Genomic DNA, 19,968 nt, shown 5'->3' with positions numbered 1-19,968 from the left:
TTTTATTAAACACCTACTGACTTATGACTCCAAATTATGCCTAGTGCTCTGTTCTGATACCCAGGCTTATGTAACTGTTACAGATTGAGATACCCAGGGAAGTCAGCCTTGAGATGGAAATTAGCAGACAAGAGGACTTTCAGGGAGTATTCTTGGGCTTCACACCTGGGGAAGGGAAAGGAAGGAAGTCAAAAGGGAGAAGTTGAGTTGCAATGTCATTTCAACCAGAGGCCCCAGTCAATACTATGAGGAACTCAGAAGCTGAAATTACTCTTTAGAACTGTCCTGAGTTTGGGTGAGGAGCCTTTTCTTTATAAGTCCTGTTGATCAATCATTAGTGTAGGCCAACCTGGGAAGAAGCTATGACCTTAGGGAAAGAGGCTCCCTTCAGCTGAGGCAACCCCTTTTAGGGAACTGATAAGTGAGAGCTCCCAGTAGCTGGAAAAGTAAGTCTTTGTGTTTCTGAAGGAAATCTAGGTGGTTCATCAAAGCATCAACCATAAGAATCAAGTGCTTCCTCAAGAATCACTTGAACCTGGGAGGAGAAGGTTACAGTGAGCTGAGACGGTGCCACTGCACTCCAGATCTGTCTGGGTGACAGAGCGAGACTCTGACTACAAAAAAAAAAAAAAAAAATCAAGTGCTTACTTAGTCTTTTCACTTTCCTATCTCACAGATACCTCAAAAGCACATTTCCAAAATTATTAATAAAACTCTTCATGCTAATCCCCACTCCCTCCCATTGCTTCTCCTTCCCATTCTTCCTATCATATTTAGATAGCCACTTAGTCAAGCCAAAACCTAGGAGTCCTCCTGAACTCTTTTCTCTGCCTCACTGTCCCCCACATCTAATTAATTATCATTATAATGATGTCACATCCTAAATATCTTATTTCAGCCTATTTTGTACCATCCTGCTGCTGCCACCGGTGTAAGTGACTACCTTATCTTTGCCAGATGACTGCCTTGTTTTCCTCAGTGATTTCTCTTTGCCCACACTTTTTGCCCTTCAGATCAGTCTCTCCATATTACAGTCAGTGATGTCTTTTAAAAATTGCCAGTAAGCATCGCATTCTATTTAGTGACTTCCAAAATCTTTAATTTGACCTACAAAGGCCTTCACAATCAGGGCTCCAACCTCTCCAAGTTTTGCATACTCCTCTCTGTCCTTCACTCCTTTCCAGTCAGTCCATACTGGGTTTTTATTAGCTTCTTGGAAATGTCATGTTCTTTGCTGTATTTCATGTTCTTTCTCTACATGAATTCTTCTCATTTCTCCCATCCAATCTCAGCCTATATGTCACTTATATATCACTTCCTCACTGAAGACTTTTTAAACACCCAGTACTAGGCAGTATCATCTGGTGTTTACTGACAAAGATGGTGTCTTTGCTGCCATACCTTATTTTGTAAGGATTTGCTTATATCTTTCTTCCGCTCTGAGAGACAAGCTCCACAAGAGCAGAAACAGTCTGTGTCTTATTCATTGTTTTATTTTCAGTGCTCGGTGTAATGCCTAGCATAGAGTATGAGCTTTGACTTTGCAAATGCCATTCCTTCTACTTGAAGTGTGTTTTCTAGTTTTGTAAACCTCAGATTTACTTTTATTTTCCAAGAAGCTTCCTATACCACACTCATACAAAAAAAAAAAAAGGTTAAATACTACCTACTATGTGCCACCACTTTACTTCGTACATGCTTCCACTGTTGCACTTTTCAAAATTTTTATTTCTTTAGCATGTGGAGTTTACTTTGAGCTGCACTGCCTAAATAATTTTTTATCTCCTCGCAACATATAAAAATCAGTGCATTTCACAATTAACAAATCAGAACATATGGCAATACTGGATACAATATTCCACCATGACAATTATTCACCTTGAGCGAAGTAGTTGTCCAGGTTAAACAGTGCATGCCATCTCCAGTTCACTAGAAATATCACTAGATAAGCTACAATCATCACCCATTTTGAGTCTGCAATCACTAGCACGTTTATCTCTTTTACTAAGTAAGTAGTTTTTTACTTTGTGAGTTCTTTGAAATAACGAGGTGAATTTTAATCATTTTGAATCCTGCACTACCCAGCATGTTCCCTGGGATATAGCAGGTGCTCAATAATGTTATTTAATTGATAGATTGGGAAATTTATTTAAAAAGATTAATGCTTTTCTGTTGATATTTAATTTTAATTAAAATTCCATTTTTATGAGATCCACTGTGGGAATCTACTATAGGAAATTAATTAAAATAATGAATATGAACTCAAGGACAGTTCTGAAATATACATGTTTAACATTGAATGAATTAATACTTATTTAATCCACAGAGTTAGGTCAGCTGTGGCGTCATTTCCAAAAGAAGCTATTTCATACCCAGCAGTAGAGAATTGTACTTTGGGCATTTGAGAATATTATCGTAATGAGAAACTAAGATCTTGAGTTAGAAAAACTGAGTAGTTTCTAGAAAGGAAAACTCGTTCTAATACCAACAACCAATCCTAATCGGGGTCCTAGTATCTGGGTACTAGTGCTATTACATATGCTTATGAATGAGCTGAAATAATTAGAAGTATAACTCTCACTTCAAATGAAAAAGTGACAGTGTTGCTGTTTCATGTCTCTAACAGACCTTGATAATACTGACACTCATTTTTTGATGCTTGTAGGACTCTCTTATTTCAGATTTTGTAGTCTGCATAATTCCAAAAATTATTTGATCTAAAAAAAGACTTGAAAGTGTAAAATGTAAAAATGCCAAGAGTCCTGGGAGGCCAAGGCGGGTGGATCACATGAGGTCAGGAGTTCGAGGCCAGCCTGGTCAACATGGTGAAACCTTGTCTCTACTAAAAATACAAAAAAAAAAAAAAACCATAGCGGGAGTGGTGGTACACGCCTGTAATCCCAGCTACTTGGAAGGCTGAGGAAGGAGAATTGCTTGAACCCGGGAGGCAAAAATTGCAGTGAGCCAAGATCATGCCATTGCACTCTAGCCTGGGCGACAGAGCAAGACTCTGTCTCTAAATAAATAAATAAATAAATAAATAAAATTAAATAAAATTCCAAGAGTCATTCTTTCTTTAATTGTGTCTCTTTAACAATATTTGAGCACATGTTCAAATATGGTAGTACACCACCTCATAAACAATTTGGTTATTAACGTTGTAGCAAATATTAGTTAATTTTAAAAGTTTTTTACATTTAGAAAGTCTGAAGGGTAGTCTCTTCTGCCTTTAATAAGGCAGATCCTCTAATACAGCATATAGTTTCTTATCTCTAGTGTGTTTGGCCCTTTAATAGTGACATAAACTTTGAATTAAGGGTAACAAAAGCCTTAATATTAATAAAGATGACGAATGTGAATGTGAAATTTTTGCACATACAGTATATTGAAAACAACTATATAGTCTAGTCAATGGGCATTAGGAAATGAAAATATGATGTGTAGATTAATTTGTAACAGATGGAAGACATACAAAAGAGATTAAGTTCTACATCAAATCATACAAACTAAAAATTAGACATTTATTGGTTTTTATTTATAAATAACGAAATGTTCAGCACAAATAATTTAGATTCAAATATTTAAGCAAGGAAAAACTCAGAAGTTTTTAACTTATTTCCTCAAAATTATATTTTATAAGGAATTTCATGATGTATTGAAATATGACTCCTCTTTCTGCCATTCATTTCTATGTTCTTAAGGGTTCTTGATAAGACAGAGTGCTTGAGGGGAAAAAAAGAGATTTTTGAAATAAGCATCAATTGCAGTCAGGTGTTAATTACAATCTTAGCCTTTCAATTTTTCATATAATGAGTCATTGTTTTTATTAAGTACTAATAAGAATAAATGATCTTACTTAGTAAATAATACCACCAGTTCCCTTTTAAAAATGCAATATTATTTACTACACTACTTACGATTTTTTAAATATTTTCTACGTGTTTACCTTTTTCTCTTAAAAGTGAGAAATTCATACTGTACCAAAACATTTAAACAGCATATAAAATTTTTTCCACCCTGATATTACCACAATTAGAAATAAAAATAAAAATGTTTCCCACTATTGTGTGTCTTTTAAATATTTTTTTGCTAGAGTGGTCAAAGCATCCAAAAAACTGACTTTATGTAGTTCATACAGTTCATTGTTTGCATTTTTTAAAACAGGACCACATGCACTTTGCCACTACTTATATTTTTAATATTCTTAGTTGAACAAAAAATATAATTTCCATTTTTTATATATAGTGTCTTCAAAAAGGGTTAAAATTGTGATCCTACAAAATGGTTTACATCATTTTATTATACTTTTTTAACATTTCTCTAAGAAAATTGTTAAATTATTTCCTGTAAGTAGCAGAGGATATATTTTTTAAACTGTCATATGAGGAAACACTTTAGTATGTAATTTCCAAAAGTTACACAAAAATGTGGTCCTGAAAATAAATACCATATTTCCCAACCTTTATTAGTAGTGCTTGAACTTATATTGAGAAGTAGGAGAAAGTGTGATTTTTGTCCTTATCACAGAACATAAAGGTTAATTTTTGCACATTGAAATATTGCACGTATAAATTGGTTTATTTTTCCATTTGCCAAAGTGTCACAAATATCAAATGGCAAACGTTGCTTTCACTTCAGACAATTCAGAAGGCCTGTTGAATTGATTACCACTTCCAGTTGTTTGTTTGGTGTAAAAAAAATGAAGAAAATATTATTATTTTTTCTTTGAGATTGCCATAAAGTATGAGTGGTATAGAACATAACATTTCTGAAATGTTGAATAACAATCTGACCAAAAAAAATAATCTGACCAAAAAAAAAACTTCTTACCTTTGTCTTGGAATACATCTTGGATATTTTAACTGCCCTCTGTCACATTGCATTCTAAGTATAGATCCAGTAATATATAATTCAGCTGGATAAGTATCTCCTCTACAAATAAACTCAATATATTCACCATGCAAAATGTGTGGTCTATTGTCAAAATCCCATTTCAGAAGTAAATTATTCTTTTCCATTTCAGTAAAAGATAATGTGCATGGCTCTGGGAACAACAATTTAAAAAAAAAAGAAAGAAAAAGAAGAAAACTATCTTGTTACATCTTGGTAAGAACAGGAATCATTGTGTTGCCTACTCATGAGGACCTTAAAATTCTCAGGCCTAAGAGCAGCAAGTCAGTTAATCAGAATTAATATTTGAGTCAGAAAATATGTTCAAATCTCACAGAAAACAGTGAGCCATTTCTCTCTGTGGTTCTGGATTTGGAGAAAAGGTATTTTCTTCTAGTTTTAAAAACTAAAAGGTATTTTAGTTTTATGTCATTAGCTTTTTCAAAGATAGCAAACAAACAAAAAGGTATTTGGGGGGAAGCATTGACAGTTACTAATGGTCATTGATATCATGCTCTTTTCCCTTTTCCTTCTTCAGAAAGTTCAAATAAAATTCTCATGAGACAAATTATTAATTGCTGTATAAATAACATTTTATGGAAATGTAGATTCTCAACACTGACCCAAGCTTTATAACCTCATGCCATCCAAAATGGTTGACAGTTACTTCTCTTTCAAATTTCTAGTCAAGAAATATCAAGACTGGATTAAGACGTTTTAAATTCTAAGCATACAAAGTATAATTGTGTCCTTTCCCATGTATCATAAACCAAAGAGAATGGTAAAGTATGTATTAATATACACAAAAAAACCTCTGATTTTTTTTACAGAATAAAAACATTAATATTTCTAAAATATCAAATATCAAATTATTTCAGAAAATGGGATTTCTTATGTCCTTATTTGTCTCCTGGATGACCTAGCATCAAGGAATAACTTCTGAGACAGGTAAAAAGGTCCAGAGTTGCTAATATGGCATATCAATCATATACCTGTAGTACATTAACAAACTTACTTACAGTATGCCCTCCCTGATTGCCTACAGGGGATACATTTCAAGAGCCCCAGTGCATGCCTGAAACCGCAGATAATGCTAAACCCTGTTGTCATTCTTTTGGAACATCTTTCTGTTCATGTTTTCTGCCCACAAATTTAATGTCTCTTCCACCTCAACTAAACATTTATTATGCACTGTGGCTTGTAACTTTTGCAGTTTGAGGTGCAACAACAAAACTAGCATGGATTTCTTTTTCCTTCTTCACACTTTCATAGACAGAAGACTCATTGTTACCATGGATCTTAGCAACCTCAGCATACATTTATTTTTCCTTTCTTTTTAAGTTAAGAATTTCCGCCCTTTCACTTAAAGGAAGCACTTTACAGCTTCTTTTTAGCATATCTGGGGCAGGAAGGATGGAATGGCATGAAATTTTATTATACTACTCAGTGCATAATTTAAAATTTATAAGTTGTTTATTTCTGAAATTTTCAATTTAACGTTTTCAGACTGCAGTTTACAGCAGGTAACTGAAACCACAGAAAGTGAAACCGCAGCTGAGAGCACTGTGTTCAGTTACTTTCTTCAACAACTACTTATTAAATGCCTATGTGTCAAACATTATGCTGGAAGTGCTACAGGTGATGAAAATGAACAAGAATTATTACACTCATTACAAGATAGTTGTGAAAACGAAGTCAAATAGCACTATAATTTACGATGTCACTGTTCTACAAAACATGAGATTTAAATTAAAATAAATTTAAAAGTTGATTCATGGACCTTTAACTTTCAGCTATGACAGAGGAGATTATATCCAACCAGCACTTCTATTAAGAACCAGAAAATCTGAAAAACAGGAAGCATTTCGAGGTATCAGAAAACCTCCAAGAAACTTAGTCAAGGAAGTAAGTTTCTGGAAAAAATGTATTCAGGTGAGTTCAACATCTATGTGAGGCTGGGCACGGTGACTCACACCTGTAATCCCAGCACTTTGGGAGGCCAAGGCGGGCGGATCATCCGAGGTCAGGAGTTTGAGACCAGCCTGGCCAACATGGTGAAACCCCATCTCCACAAAAAAAAAAAAAAAAAAAAAAAAAAAATAGCCGGGCATGGTGGCATGCACCTGTAATCCCAGCTACTCGGGAAAGCTGAGGCAGAAGAATCTCTTGAACCTAGAAGGTGGAGGTTGCAGTGAGCAGGGATCGCACCACTGCACTCCAGCCTGGGCGACAGAAGGAGACTGTCTAAAAAAAAAAAAAAAAAAAAAAATTCTATGTGCCATTTTTTTCTCTTGAGGTGTTTGTTGACTCTAAGTCTGACCTGAGAGGTTAGATGATAGAGAATGGTAAGCATAGGCATACAGCCAGCAGAACTTCTGAAAATCTCATGGAGTTGAAGATAGAAAAATGAGAATTTCGGTAAACCAAAGCAGCCAGGACTTGAAGAATAAAGAACTTAGAAGGATAGGAAGTGTAGAGATATGAGCTTGAGGCTCTGCACTAGCTTTTCCCTAAGGTACTGCTTATCCTTGACTTGTATAGAGGCATAGGAGGAGAAGCCAAGCAGAAAGTAAATAAAAAGTTACAGTGGGCATTTGGCAGTCTCCCAGTAATATCAGAGACAGTCAAGGAGAAAAAGCTTTAATACGCACAACAAACCCTCTGTGAAGAGCCCTGGAGAGTTACAGTCTGTGAGAAAAGGCAAACAGAGGTCTGAAAACAAACATAGAGAAAGCTTTATTTCTAATTGTATTAAAACCAACTGCCTCTACCCTAATCATCAGCTAGAGGATGAGATGAGTCTTCTTTGGAGTAAGCTGACATCATCCAAACCTCCTGAAATTTTCCATGTATAATATTTGGAATTCAATCAACTGTTAACAAAAATATCAAGAATTTGGGGCTAGAAAATAGATCCAGATATTGGAGTTTGCAGACAAGCCTTAATAAAAAGTATGAATTATATGTTCAAGAAGTTGATGTTAAGCTAGGATCTTTCATCAGATAACTCAAATCTACAAAAAGAAAATATGAAATAGAAATGCAAAGATAATAACTGAAATTGAGAACTCAAAAGATGAGTTTAAAGCAGATTGGATACATCTAAAGAGAGGATTATTAAACTAGAAGAAAATTACCAAATAGAAACAAAGAAATGATACAATGAGAAAATTACCAAAAAATTACTACAGTGAAACAAGAAGAAAATGAGAGAAAATATAGATTTAAAGAGACAATGGCATAGCAAAAAGATGTAATATATGTAATATGGCATCACAGAAAAGGTGAGAAATGTACATTTTAAAAGATATTAGCCAAACATTTCTAAAACCCATGAAGGATATCAAGTACATCAAGATTCAAGGAATGCTACTAACTTGAAGAACAAAATGTACAAAGAGAGTCTCATTGTGTTCCATTGATCTCCCTGGGAGCTGCAGACCGGAGCTGTTCCTATTCGGCCATCTTGGAACTAACTCATATATATATATATTTATAGAGAGAGAGAGAGAGAGAAAGAGAGAGAGGGAGAGATTTGTTTCTGATTTGTTTCTAAGGAACTCCAACTGGGCAACACAGTGAGAAATGGTACACTCCTGACCAAATACTGTGCTTTTCCCAAGGTCTTAGCCACCGACAGACCAGGAGATACCCTCCCTTGCCTGGCTCAGCAGTTTCCACGCCCATGGAGCCTTGCTCACTGCTAGCTCAGCAGTCTGAGGTCAACCTGTGACACGACAGCGTTATGGGGGGAGGGTCGTCTACCATTGCTGAGCAGGGGTTACAATCCTAGTCTCTGATAAAACAGACTTTAAACCAACAAAGATCAAAAGAGACAAAAAAGGCCATTACATAATGGTAAAGAGATCAATTCAACAAGAAGAACTAACTATTCTAAATATATATGCACCCAATTCAGGAGCACCCAGGTTAATAAAGCAAGTCCTTAGAGACCTGCAAAGAGATTTAGACTCCCACACAATAATAATGGGAGACTTTAACACCCCACTGTCAATACTAGACAGATCAACGAGACAGAAGGTAAAGAAGAATATCCAGGACTTGAACTCAGCTCCGGACCAAGCAGACCTAATGGACATCTGCATAACTCTCCACTCCAAATCAAAAGAATATACATTCTTCTCAGCACCACACTGCACTTATTCCAAAATTGACCGCATAACTGGAAGTAAAACACTCTTCGGCAAATGAAAAAGAACAGAAATCACAACAAACTGTCTCTCAGACCACAGTGCAATCAAATTAGAACTCAGGATTAAGAAACTCACTCAAAACTGCACAACTACATGGAAACTGAACAGCCTACTCCTGAATGACTACTAGATAAATAACGAAATGAAGGCAGAAATAAAGATGTTCTTTGAACCCAGTAAGGACAAAGACACTACATACCAGAATCTCTGGGACACATTTAAAGCAGTGTGTAGTGGGAAATTTATAGCACTAAATGCCCACAAGAGAATGCAGGAAAGATCTAAAATCGACACCCTAACATCACAATGAAAGAACTAGAGAAGCAAGAGCAAACACATTCAAACGCTAGCAGAAGGCAAGAAATAACTAAGATCAGAGCAGAACTGAAGGAAATAGAGACACAAAAAATCCCTTCAAAAAAATCAATGAATCCAGGAACTGTTTTTTTAAAAAAGATAAACAAACTAGGTAGACTGAGAGCAAGACTAATAAAGAAGAAAAGAGAGAAGAATCAAATAGATGCAATAAAATATAATAAAGGGAATATCACCACCAATCCCACAGAAATACAAACTACCATCAGAGAATACTATAAACACTCTATGCAAATAAACTAGAAAATCTAGAAGAAATGGACAAATTCCTGGACACATACACCCTCCCAAGACTAAACCACAAAGAAGTTGAATGTCTGAATAGACCAATAACAGGGTCTGAAATTGAGGCAATAATTAATAGCCTACAAATCAAAAAAAGCCCAGGACCAGATGGATTCACAGCCGAATTCTACCAAAGGTACAAAGAGGAGCTGGTACCATTCCTTCTGAAACTATTCCAATCAATAGAAAAAGAGGGAATCCTCCCTAATTCATTTAATGAAGTCAGCATCATCCTGATATCAAAGCCTGGCAGAGACACAACAACAACAAAAAAAACCAGAATTTAGACCAATATTCCTGATGAACATCGATGTGAAAATCCTCAATAAAATACTGGCAAACCAAATCCAGCAGCACATCAAAAAGCTTATCCACCACGATCAAGATGGCTTCATCCCTGGGATGCAATGCTGGTTCAACATACACAAATCAATAAACGTAATCCATGACATAAACAGGACCAATGACAAAAACAACAAGATTATCTCAATAGATTCAGAAAAAGCCTTTGACAAAATTCAACAGCCCTTCATGCTAAAAACTCTCAATAAACAAGGTATTGAGGGAATGTACCTCAAAATAATATGAGCTGTTCATGACAAACCCACCGCCAATATCTTACTGAATGGGCAAAAAGTGGAAGCATTCCCTTTGAAAACTGGCACAAGACAGGGATGCCCTCTCTCACCACTCCTATTCAACATAGTGTTGGAAGTTCTGGCCAGGGCAATCTGTCAAGAGAAAGAAATAAATGGTATTCAATAAGGAAAAGAGGAATTCAAATTGTCCCTGTTTGCAGATAACATGATTATATATTTAGAAAACCCCATCGTCTCAGCCCAAAATCTCCTTAAGCTGATAAACAATTTCAGCAAAGTCTCAGGATACAAAATCAATGGCAAAAATCACAAGCATTCCTATACATCAATAATAGACAAACAGAGAGCCAACTTATGAGTGAACCCCCATTCACAATTACTTCAAAGAGAATAAAATACCTAGGAATCCAACTTACAAGGGATGTGAAGGACCTCTTCAAGAACTACTAACCACTGCCCAATGAAATAAAAGAGGACAGAAACAAATGGAAGAACATTCCATGCTCATGGATAGGAAGAATCAATATCGTGAAAATGGCCATACTGCCTAAGGTAATTTATAGATTCAATGCCATCCCCATCAAACTACCATTGACTTTCTTCACAGAATTGGACAAACCTACTTTAAAGTTCATATGGAACCAAAAAAGAGCCCACATAGTCAAGACAATCCTAAGCAAAAAGAACAAAGCTGGAGGCATCAGGCTACCTGACTTCAAGCTATAATGCAAGGCTACAGTAACCAAAACAGCATGATACTGGTACCAAAACAGATATATAGACCAATGGAACAGAACAGAGGCCTCAGAAATAATGCACACATCTACAACCATCTGATCTTTGACAAACCTGACAAAAACAAGAAATGGGAAATGATTTCCTATTTCATAAATGGTGTTGGGAAAACTGGCTAGCCATATGTAGAAAGCTGAAACTGGATCACTTCCTTATACCTTATACAAAAATTAACTCAAGATGCATTAAAAATTTAAATGTAAGACCTAACACCATACAAACCCTAGAAGAAAACCTAGGCAATATCATTCAGGACATAGGCATTGGCAAGTACTTCATGACTAAAACACCAAAAGTAATGGCAACAAAAGCCAAAATAGACAAATGGAATTTAATTGAACTAAAGAGCTTCTGCACAGCAAAAGAAACGATCATCAGAGTGAACAGGCAACCTACAGAATGGGAGAAAATTTTTGCAATCTATCCATCTGACAAACAGCTACCATCCAGAATCTACAAAGAGCTTAAAAAGTTTACAAGAAAAAAACAACCCCATCAAAAAGTGGGCAAAGGATACGAACAGACACTTCTCAAAAGAAGACATTTATGCAGCCAATAGACATGTGAAAAAATGCTCATCATCACTGGTCATCAGAACCACAATGAGAGGCCATCTCACTCCAGTTACAATGGCGATCATTAAAATGTCAGGAAACAGCAGATGCTGGAAAGGATGTGGAGAAATAGGAGCGCTTTTACACTGTTGGTGGGAGTATGAACTAGTTCAATCATTGTGGAAGACAGTGTGGCGATTCCTCAAGGATCTAGAACTAGAAATACCATTTGACCTAGTGATCTCATTACTGCGTATATACCCAAAGGATTATAAGTCATTCTGCTATAAAGACAAATGCACAGATATGTTTTTTTGCAGAACTATTCACAATAGCAAAACTTGGAACCAACCCAAATGTCTATCAATGATAGACTGGATTAAGAAAATGTGGCACATACACACCATGGAATACTATGCAGCCATTAAAAAGGATGAGTTCATGCCCTTTGCAGGGACATGGATGAAGCTGGAAGCCATCATTGTAAGCAAACTATTACAAGGACAGAAAACCAAACACTGCATGTTCTCACTCATAGGTGAGAGTTGAAGAATGAGAACACATGGACACAGGGCAGGGAATATCAAACACCAGGGCCTGTCTGTGGGGGTCTGGGGGAGGGATAGCTTTAGGAGAAATACCTAATGTAAATGAAGAGTTGATGGGTGCAGCAAACCAACATGGCACATGTATACCTATGTAACAAACCTGCACATTGTGCATATGTACCCTAGAACTTAAAATTTTATATATATATATACACACACACACACACACACACACACACACACACACATATATGGAGAGAGAGAGAGAAAGAGGGAGATGACCAATAGGATATACATGGAGTGTAGTAACATACACCTAGTATAGAAAGTTGGTAGGGTTGGTAGGTATAAACCGAAATATATTAGTAATTACATGAATATGTAAATAGACTATTCCATTACAAGGAAAAAAATTATAAACTGCATAAGTATATTTTAAAATAAGGTATATATTGCTTATAAGAGAGGCACACTAAAAGTAAAAACCCAGAAGGTTGGAAGTTAAGGGATGGAAAAATGTGTACTACATGAATGCTTGTCAAAAGCCCCTTGGTGCAGCTAAAGGAGACCTCAAGGGGAAAAAAAAGGCAAAGCATTACTATATATGAAGGAGGTCTTTTAAAATTAGACAATGCCAATACACCAACATACGAAGATTTAGTGTCTCAATTTGTGTGTGTACCTAATGAAATAGTATCAAAATACAAAAGCAAAAATGGACAGAACTAAAATTAGTAATGTTTTAAAATGCCAAGTGAGACTTTAACATGCTTCTCTCAGTGATTGATAGAAAACAAACACACACAAATCAGTACAGCTTTGGATTAACTTAAACATCAAAAACAAAACTCAATCCAATTCACATATATAAAACAGTGAACCCAACAATGACAAAGTTAACTTTTTTCAAGTACAAAAAGAACACTTACCTAAAGCAAATACATGCTTGTTATAAAGCAAATATCAACAAATTTTAAAGTGCAGATATATTTCAAAGTGTCTTAATTGAATTAAACTAGAAATCAGTAACCAAAAGAAAACTAGAAAATCCCCTAAATATTCAGAACTTTAAAAAGAAACTTCTAAATGATTCAGAGCACAGAGAATATATCAAAATGAATACTATAAAATTTTTGAGCTGAATGACAGTAAAAATCCAAGATGTAAAAATGGTTTGGATGAAGTTAAAGTTGTGCTCAGAGAGAAATTTCTATTTTTAAATTCATGTATTAGAAAAAATATAAATGCTGAAAATTAGTAATCTATGTATTCATCTAAACAAGCCAGAAAAAGAGTAACAAAAGAAATCCAAGAACATAGAAGAAAGGAAATAATAAAGATAACAGCATAATTAATAAAATAGAAAGCAAAATTTGATGAATCAACAAATGCAAATGTTGGTTTTTTGAAAACACTAATAAAATGTATAGACCCTTATCAAGGCATGTCAAGACAGATACATATTAATAGAAGTAATAACAAAAGATACATCAATAAAAACATCAAAAAGAGGATAGGAAGATGTCATAACTACTTTATGTTAGTAGATTTGACAATGTAGTTGTAATGAACCATCAAGAAACCACTCCCTACCAAAACTGACAGAAGAAGAAATAATTACCATTATTTGTTAAACAAATCGAAGCTGTCAATTTGTCTTTTCACGGAAAAACTCAAGTCCCAGATGGCTTCTCTGGTTAACTCTTAAAATTATAAAGGAAGAAATAGCATCAATCCAGAGAACCAGAAAAGACGGAACACTTCCCATTCATGGGATGAGGTCAGCACAAACTTGATATCAAACCAGAAAGGAAAATAACCAACCAGTCTTTCTAATGAAAATAGATGAGTAAAATATTGATAAATAAAAATATAACATATAATATGCATAATTTATCACAACCTTGTGGAATTTCTTATGGGAATAGAATCATGCTTTAACATTCAAAAGAAGCAATATAATTCATTAAATTTGCAGGGGAAAAAACAAAAGTAATAATCATGTAATTATTTCAACAGATATTGCTAAAAATTAAACACAGATTGAAGATTCTTTAAAAATACTTTTGGCAAAATAGAAAGAAAGGTTTTTATACCTTTAACTTGATTTTTAAAAAAATATTTATAACAACACATAGAGGCGAATTATCAAAGGTTTTACTTATGAGAATGGGAAGCAAATAAAGATATCCACTACCTCTTCCATTCAACATTGTACTGAAGTCCTAGCCAGTGAAAGAAGATAAGAGAAGTAAATAAAAGTCAGAATTGGAAATAAAAAATATTTTCTTATTATTTACAGATGTGCTATTTCATGCCTCTGAGGGCCTTAGTAAATGTTGTTACTCTTACTAGGATGCCTTGCTAATAAAACATTAACTTGCTTCATCTTTCCATATTGAGTTGTCCATTTCTTTATTTCCGCATTGTTTTCTATTATACATGTTTCCCTAATGTTTTCTATTATAGTACCAATCACAATGAATGATAATTGTTAAAGTTTACTCACACCACTATGGCTTATTCAACTTATAGCCCCATACCAACCCGATGTGTGGTTTGTCTTTAAAAAAATATGTATTACAACAAACTGAACTATAGGTATTTATGATCTAGAGGAAAGAATAGAAAGCAGTGATAAAATAAGCACATGAATAAAATAACACAAATGTAGCAAATATAGCATTATATTAGTGTTATGTTAACTCAAAAATGACAGCAAATTAAAAATATATAGTTTTACTTTGTTAGAGGCATATTTAGTAGTACATACCTAAACACAATGGTGGTGTAGTCCACATTCCCTCTAAACAATAGGCCTCCCTAGATCCTTCTAGGAAATGGTGATCAAAACATCTGTATTCTACTGAAGAGCCATTTTCATAGGTGTCTACTGTTGAACTAATAATGACTCCATGTTTAATAAGAGGAGGAGATGTGCACATTCCTTTAGATTCTGCAAAAATAAGTTTTAAAGTATACAATGAATTGCTATAATGAACATCCAGTACTTTATAAGTGCTACAGAGACAGAGTCTCCCTCTGTCGCCCAGGCTGGAGTATGGTGGCATGATCATGACTCACTGCAACCTCTGCCTCCCAGGCTCAAGTGATCCTCCTGTCTTAGCCTCCCAACTAGTTGGGACTACAGGTGCATTTTTCTTTTGTAGAGACAGGGTCTCACTATGTTGCTCAAGTTGGTCTTGAATTCCTGGGCTCAAGAAATCTGCCCACCTTGGCCTCCCAAAGTGCTGGGATTACAGGCGTGAGCCACTGCACCTAGCCATAAAGCCATTTTTTAGGCAGTTCTCAAATATTTTTAAAATATCGAAGATGTTTTTGCAATAATATTATACCATACAATGTATTTTTATAATTAGAATCCCACGTTATAGTGTTTACATACATATTTAAAATTATGAGAGTATTAACAATCATGATTTTATTTCTCCCTAAGTGTATATGGGATTTTTCTAGAAGCCATGATTTCTGTATATATCATTTTCCTTTTCTACCTTATTAAAAATAATAGTCCCTATAGCCAGGGAGTACTGAGGCAATGGGTCCCCAGAAAGCCCTAAGTAGAGCAATGCTTTACAGTGTTTGTTGTTGAGTGCTCACAAGAAGGTGATCAATTCTCTGATAGTCTGGCAACATTTATAAAACCTCTTGATTTTTTTCCCTTCATAAAATTGACTTATTGGAATTAAAAGATGTCAGCATGGCCATCCTATATAGGTATATATGCTGATTGAAGTTTGGAAGTTGGATCACTCCTCTCAACTTTATAGATTAGAATATGATGGTGGTGAATTGGGGTCATAGGTATAAATTTTCTCTAAAGATCAGCGATGTTGAGCTTTTTCCTCATATGTTTGTTGGCCACATAAATGTCTTCTTTTGAGAAGTGACTGTTTATATCCTTTGCCTACTTTTTGATGGTGTTGTTCGTTTTTTTCTTGTAAATTTGTGTTAAGTTCCATGTAGATTCTGGATATTAGACCTTTGTCACATGGGCAGATTGCAAAAATTTTCTCCCATTCTGTAAGTTTCCTGTTCACTCTGATGATAGTTTCTTTTGCTGTGCAGAAGCTCTTTAGGTTAATTAGATCTCATTTGTCAGTTTTGGCTATCATCGCAATTGCTTTTGGCATTTTCGTCATTAAGTATTTGCCCATGCCTATGTCCTGAATGGTATTGCCTAGGTTTTCTTCTAGAGTTTTTATGGTTTGGGGTTTTTACATTTAAATCTTTAATCCATCTTGAGTTAATTTTTGTATAAGGTGTAATCACAATAAGACACCATTTCACACCAGTCAGAATGGCAATTACTAAAAAGCCAAGAAACAATAGATGCTGGTAAGGCTGGGGAGAAATAGGAATGCTTTTACACTGTTGATGGGAATGTAAATTAGTTCAACCATTGTGGAAGACAGTGTGGTGATTCCTCAAGGACCTAGAACCAGAAATGAAATTTGACGCAGCAATTCCATTACTGGAATTGCAAACCACCATGGCACACGTATACCCATGTAACAAACCTGCACATTCTGCACTTGTGTCTCAGAACTCAAAGTAAAACAAAATAAAATAAAGCAAAATTAAAAAGAATAATAATAAGAAAAATAGCAACAAAATATAAATAAATTTTCAACCGAGGTAGCAGATATTGGTCAAGTAAAGATACTTGCAGAGAACATTATTATTTTACCTTTTCTAGTACATAAAGGATATTTCACTTCTCCTCTGTTGCACTGCACAGATAATTCAGACAATGGGGTTAATGGAGACAAGTCATATCCCTGTTTACATACAAAATCTATTAAATCTCCATGTAAGACTTTCCCTTCATATTTCCACTTCATTTCTATGTTATTTCTGTTCATGTAATCCACATTAACAGTACATGGTTCTGAAAAACAAAATGCTCTTTTAAATTCTTTACTTGTCTGACAAATATAAAAGTGATATTTTTTAAAACAAAAATTATGACAAGTTTCAAAAGCAATATTTTATAATTGAAATCATAATTAAGGCTTCTCTCACACACACATATATATAAGAAAATATATACTTTATTACTATCAAATGAATCTATACATTATTGTCATAAACTAAAACCACTTAATTTAAAACATCAAAAATACTATTTAAGGGCATCAATCAGTTAGATTAATAATAATTTTCTTTCTATAAAATAAAAACCTTTAACTACCATGTAGAAAATAATAGAAAACCTGCTAATGAATAAAACCAAGACTCCTGCTCCCATGGAGCTTACCTTCTAACTGGGAGAAACACCTACAATACATAATAAATATAATAAAGACATGAATTGTATAATTTGTGGCTGATATGGTTTGGCTGTGTGCCTACCCAAATCTCATCTTGAATTGTAGCTCCCATAATTCCCATATGTCATGGGAGGAACCTGGTCGGAGGTAATTGAATCCTGGAGTGGGTCTTTCCCATGCTGTTCTCATTACAGTGAATAAGTCTCATGAGATCTGATGGATTTATAAAGGGGAGTTTCCCTGCACATGCTCTCTTGCTTGCCACCTTGTAAGACGTTCCACACTTCTCCTTTGTCTTCCACCATGATTGTGAGGCCTCCCCAGCCATGTGGAACTGTGAGTGCATTAAATCTCTTTCCTTTATAAATTACCCAGTCTCAGGTATGTCTTTATTAGCAGCATGAGAACAGACTAACACAGTGGCCATCTTTAAACTACAGCATAAGATAAATTAGATGAAAAAAAGAGTACTGGAGTGGGAGGGGGTAACAAAAGAGCTAGGTGAAGAGAAGTTGCACTTTTCAGTAAGGTGATTAGGGTAGGCCTAAATAAGAAGTAAAAAAGCTTGAAGGAGACTTTGCACAAAAGCTTGAAGGAGACTGAGTGAACCATGTCATTTTCTTATGAAAGAGTGTCCCAAGCAAAGGGAACAACCAGTGCAAAGGCCCTGAAGTGAGAGCATTCTTGGCTTGTTTGTGGAAGAGTAAGGAGACCAGAAAGACTGGAGTGATTAGAGCAGGGAAGAGAGTATGGAGAGGTTAGAGAGACTCTTAATATCTGGAATAATAATTCCTACAGAGAAAATTCTACGCTTTATCATACTGTTGTGAATTTGTACTGATAGCCTTTCCAGTTTCAATAGTTACCAAGATATACAAAGCCCCTTTCTCTTGCCCTGATAACAATGATTAATCTTCATTTGGTATTTGCTTTGATTCATTAGGACCAAACCTAACTCTCTTGAGGCAGTTGTTCCAGATATAGAATGATGTATTTCCTTAAATGTTGTTATTTCCTTATGAGCTTGTTTCATTACCAGCTTTGCCATAAATATTTTAATCTAGTCTTTGTCCTTAGAGATTACTATATCTCCACTCAATGCAATATCAACCAAAGCATCAAAAACTTAATATCAAAAACATTTATAAAAATATGAGACCAATAGCAAAATTCTAAGTGAATATGTATCTGTATCTGAATTTGAATGGGAATAGACTCCTAAGAATTACTTGAAAGGTGGAAACTACTAACAAAAGGTTGAAAGAGCTCAAGACTTAAAACATACACTTATATATACTTAAAAACACTATAAATAAAAATAAATTAAAAATAATTGCAATAAACATGATTCTCAATTGGATAAAATAATTTATATAGATATAGATTTATAAGTATGAAAAAATGGCTAAACTATGAATAATTAATTCATGAAAAAAACCTGTGGCTACTAGAAAGTTAAAAAATTCCAAATTAATTAATTCTTAAATAAATCAAATTAAAATAATTGTGCTTGCCTGCTTAACAAAAAATGTCAAGATTAAAATATTCAAAGTTAACAAAGATTAGGATGATTACTACTTTAATTCACTTATGGTAGGGTTAACAAAGCAGAACAAACTTTCTGATAGACAATTTGCCAATTAATAGAAAAAGAATTAAAATTCCTGATCTCATGATAATTATTTTTAACAAAAATAAATATGTTTAACATGTACAAAGATTTACTTGAAAGTGTACTGTTTGGAATATAAAAATGTTGAACACTAAACATCCATCAATAAACTGGTTAAATTACATATGTATATCTGCATTATGGAATACTATGCAGCCATTAAAGTATATATTGTAGAAGTATGACAAACCATGTTTACAATATATTTTGAGTGAAAAAATCTAAGATATATACCTCTGCATCATATCATAGCATTTTGTGGAGTGTGTGCTTGTGTGTGTAAAACATTTAGAAGACCATTTATTATCTAAGTCATTAGCAAACACTTTTATATAATCAACAAGATGTAACAAACGTGTCCATTCAGATGAGGATGCGGTGGTAAAATTTAGCAATATACTCTATATAATATACTCTATAATATATTAGCAATATACTCTATAATATATTAGCAATATACTCTACCAAGGAAAGAATAGGACTAATTATTCTTCTTGAAATGACATTCTGAGGGCAATACAAGCAGAGATATTGAGGGCTGTATACCAGGGAGGGAATTTCAGCTAGGAGAAAGACAACCCAAAAGCTAATTGGTCACAAAAATGTTAATATACTTAATGCCACTGAATTGTACACTTAAAAATAGCTATGGTGGTAAATTTTATGTTATGTATATTTTACCATGATAGAAAAAATACACTAATATTTTAGGGACTTTCTACTTAAAGAAATGAGAGAGAAA

The 19,968-nt window shown here is 34.5% G+C and overlaps 1 protein-coding gene across 5 annotated transcripts in view; it reads right to left on the bottom strand.

The window, feature by feature from the left end:
• Positions 1 to 3,513: 3,513 nt before the first annotated feature.
• F13B (coagulation factor XIII B chain) overlaps positions 3,514 to 19,968 on the bottom strand; it is a 28,098-nt gene continuing 11,643 nt past the window's right edge. For 4 of the 5 annotated variants that reach the window (XM_001137074.6, XM_009440272.5, XM_063794021.1 and 1 more), the window contains exons 9-12: positions 16,972 to 17,172; positions 15,034 to 15,216; positions 4,831 to 5,044; positions 3,514 to 3,722 (exon numbers count right to left, since the gene is read on the bottom strand). In XM_001137074.6, the coding sequence (XP_001137074.1) occupies positions 3,689 to 3,722; positions 4,831 to 5,044; positions 15,034 to 15,216; positions 16,972 to 17,172 (632 nt within the window). In that variant the 3' untranslated portion in view covers positions 3,514 to 3,688. Of the gene's footprint in view, positions 3,723 to 4,830; positions 5,045 to 10,337; positions 10,496 to 15,033; positions 15,217 to 16,971; positions 17,173 to 19,968 lie in introns of those variants that run through there. The other variant, XR_008536844.2, reaches the window with a different exon arrangement.

Source organism: Pan troglodytes, chromosome 1 (genome assembly GCF_028858775.2).
Source record: "Pan troglodytes isolate AG18354 chromosome 1, NHGRI_mPanTro3-v2.0_pri, whole genome shotgun sequence".
Taxonomy (NCBI): domain Eukaryota; kingdom Metazoa; phylum Chordata; class Mammalia; order Primates; family Hominidae; genus Pan; species Pan troglodytes.
Note: the sequence above shows the minus strand (reverse complement) of the source record. Positions and strands in the feature narration are given on the sequence as shown.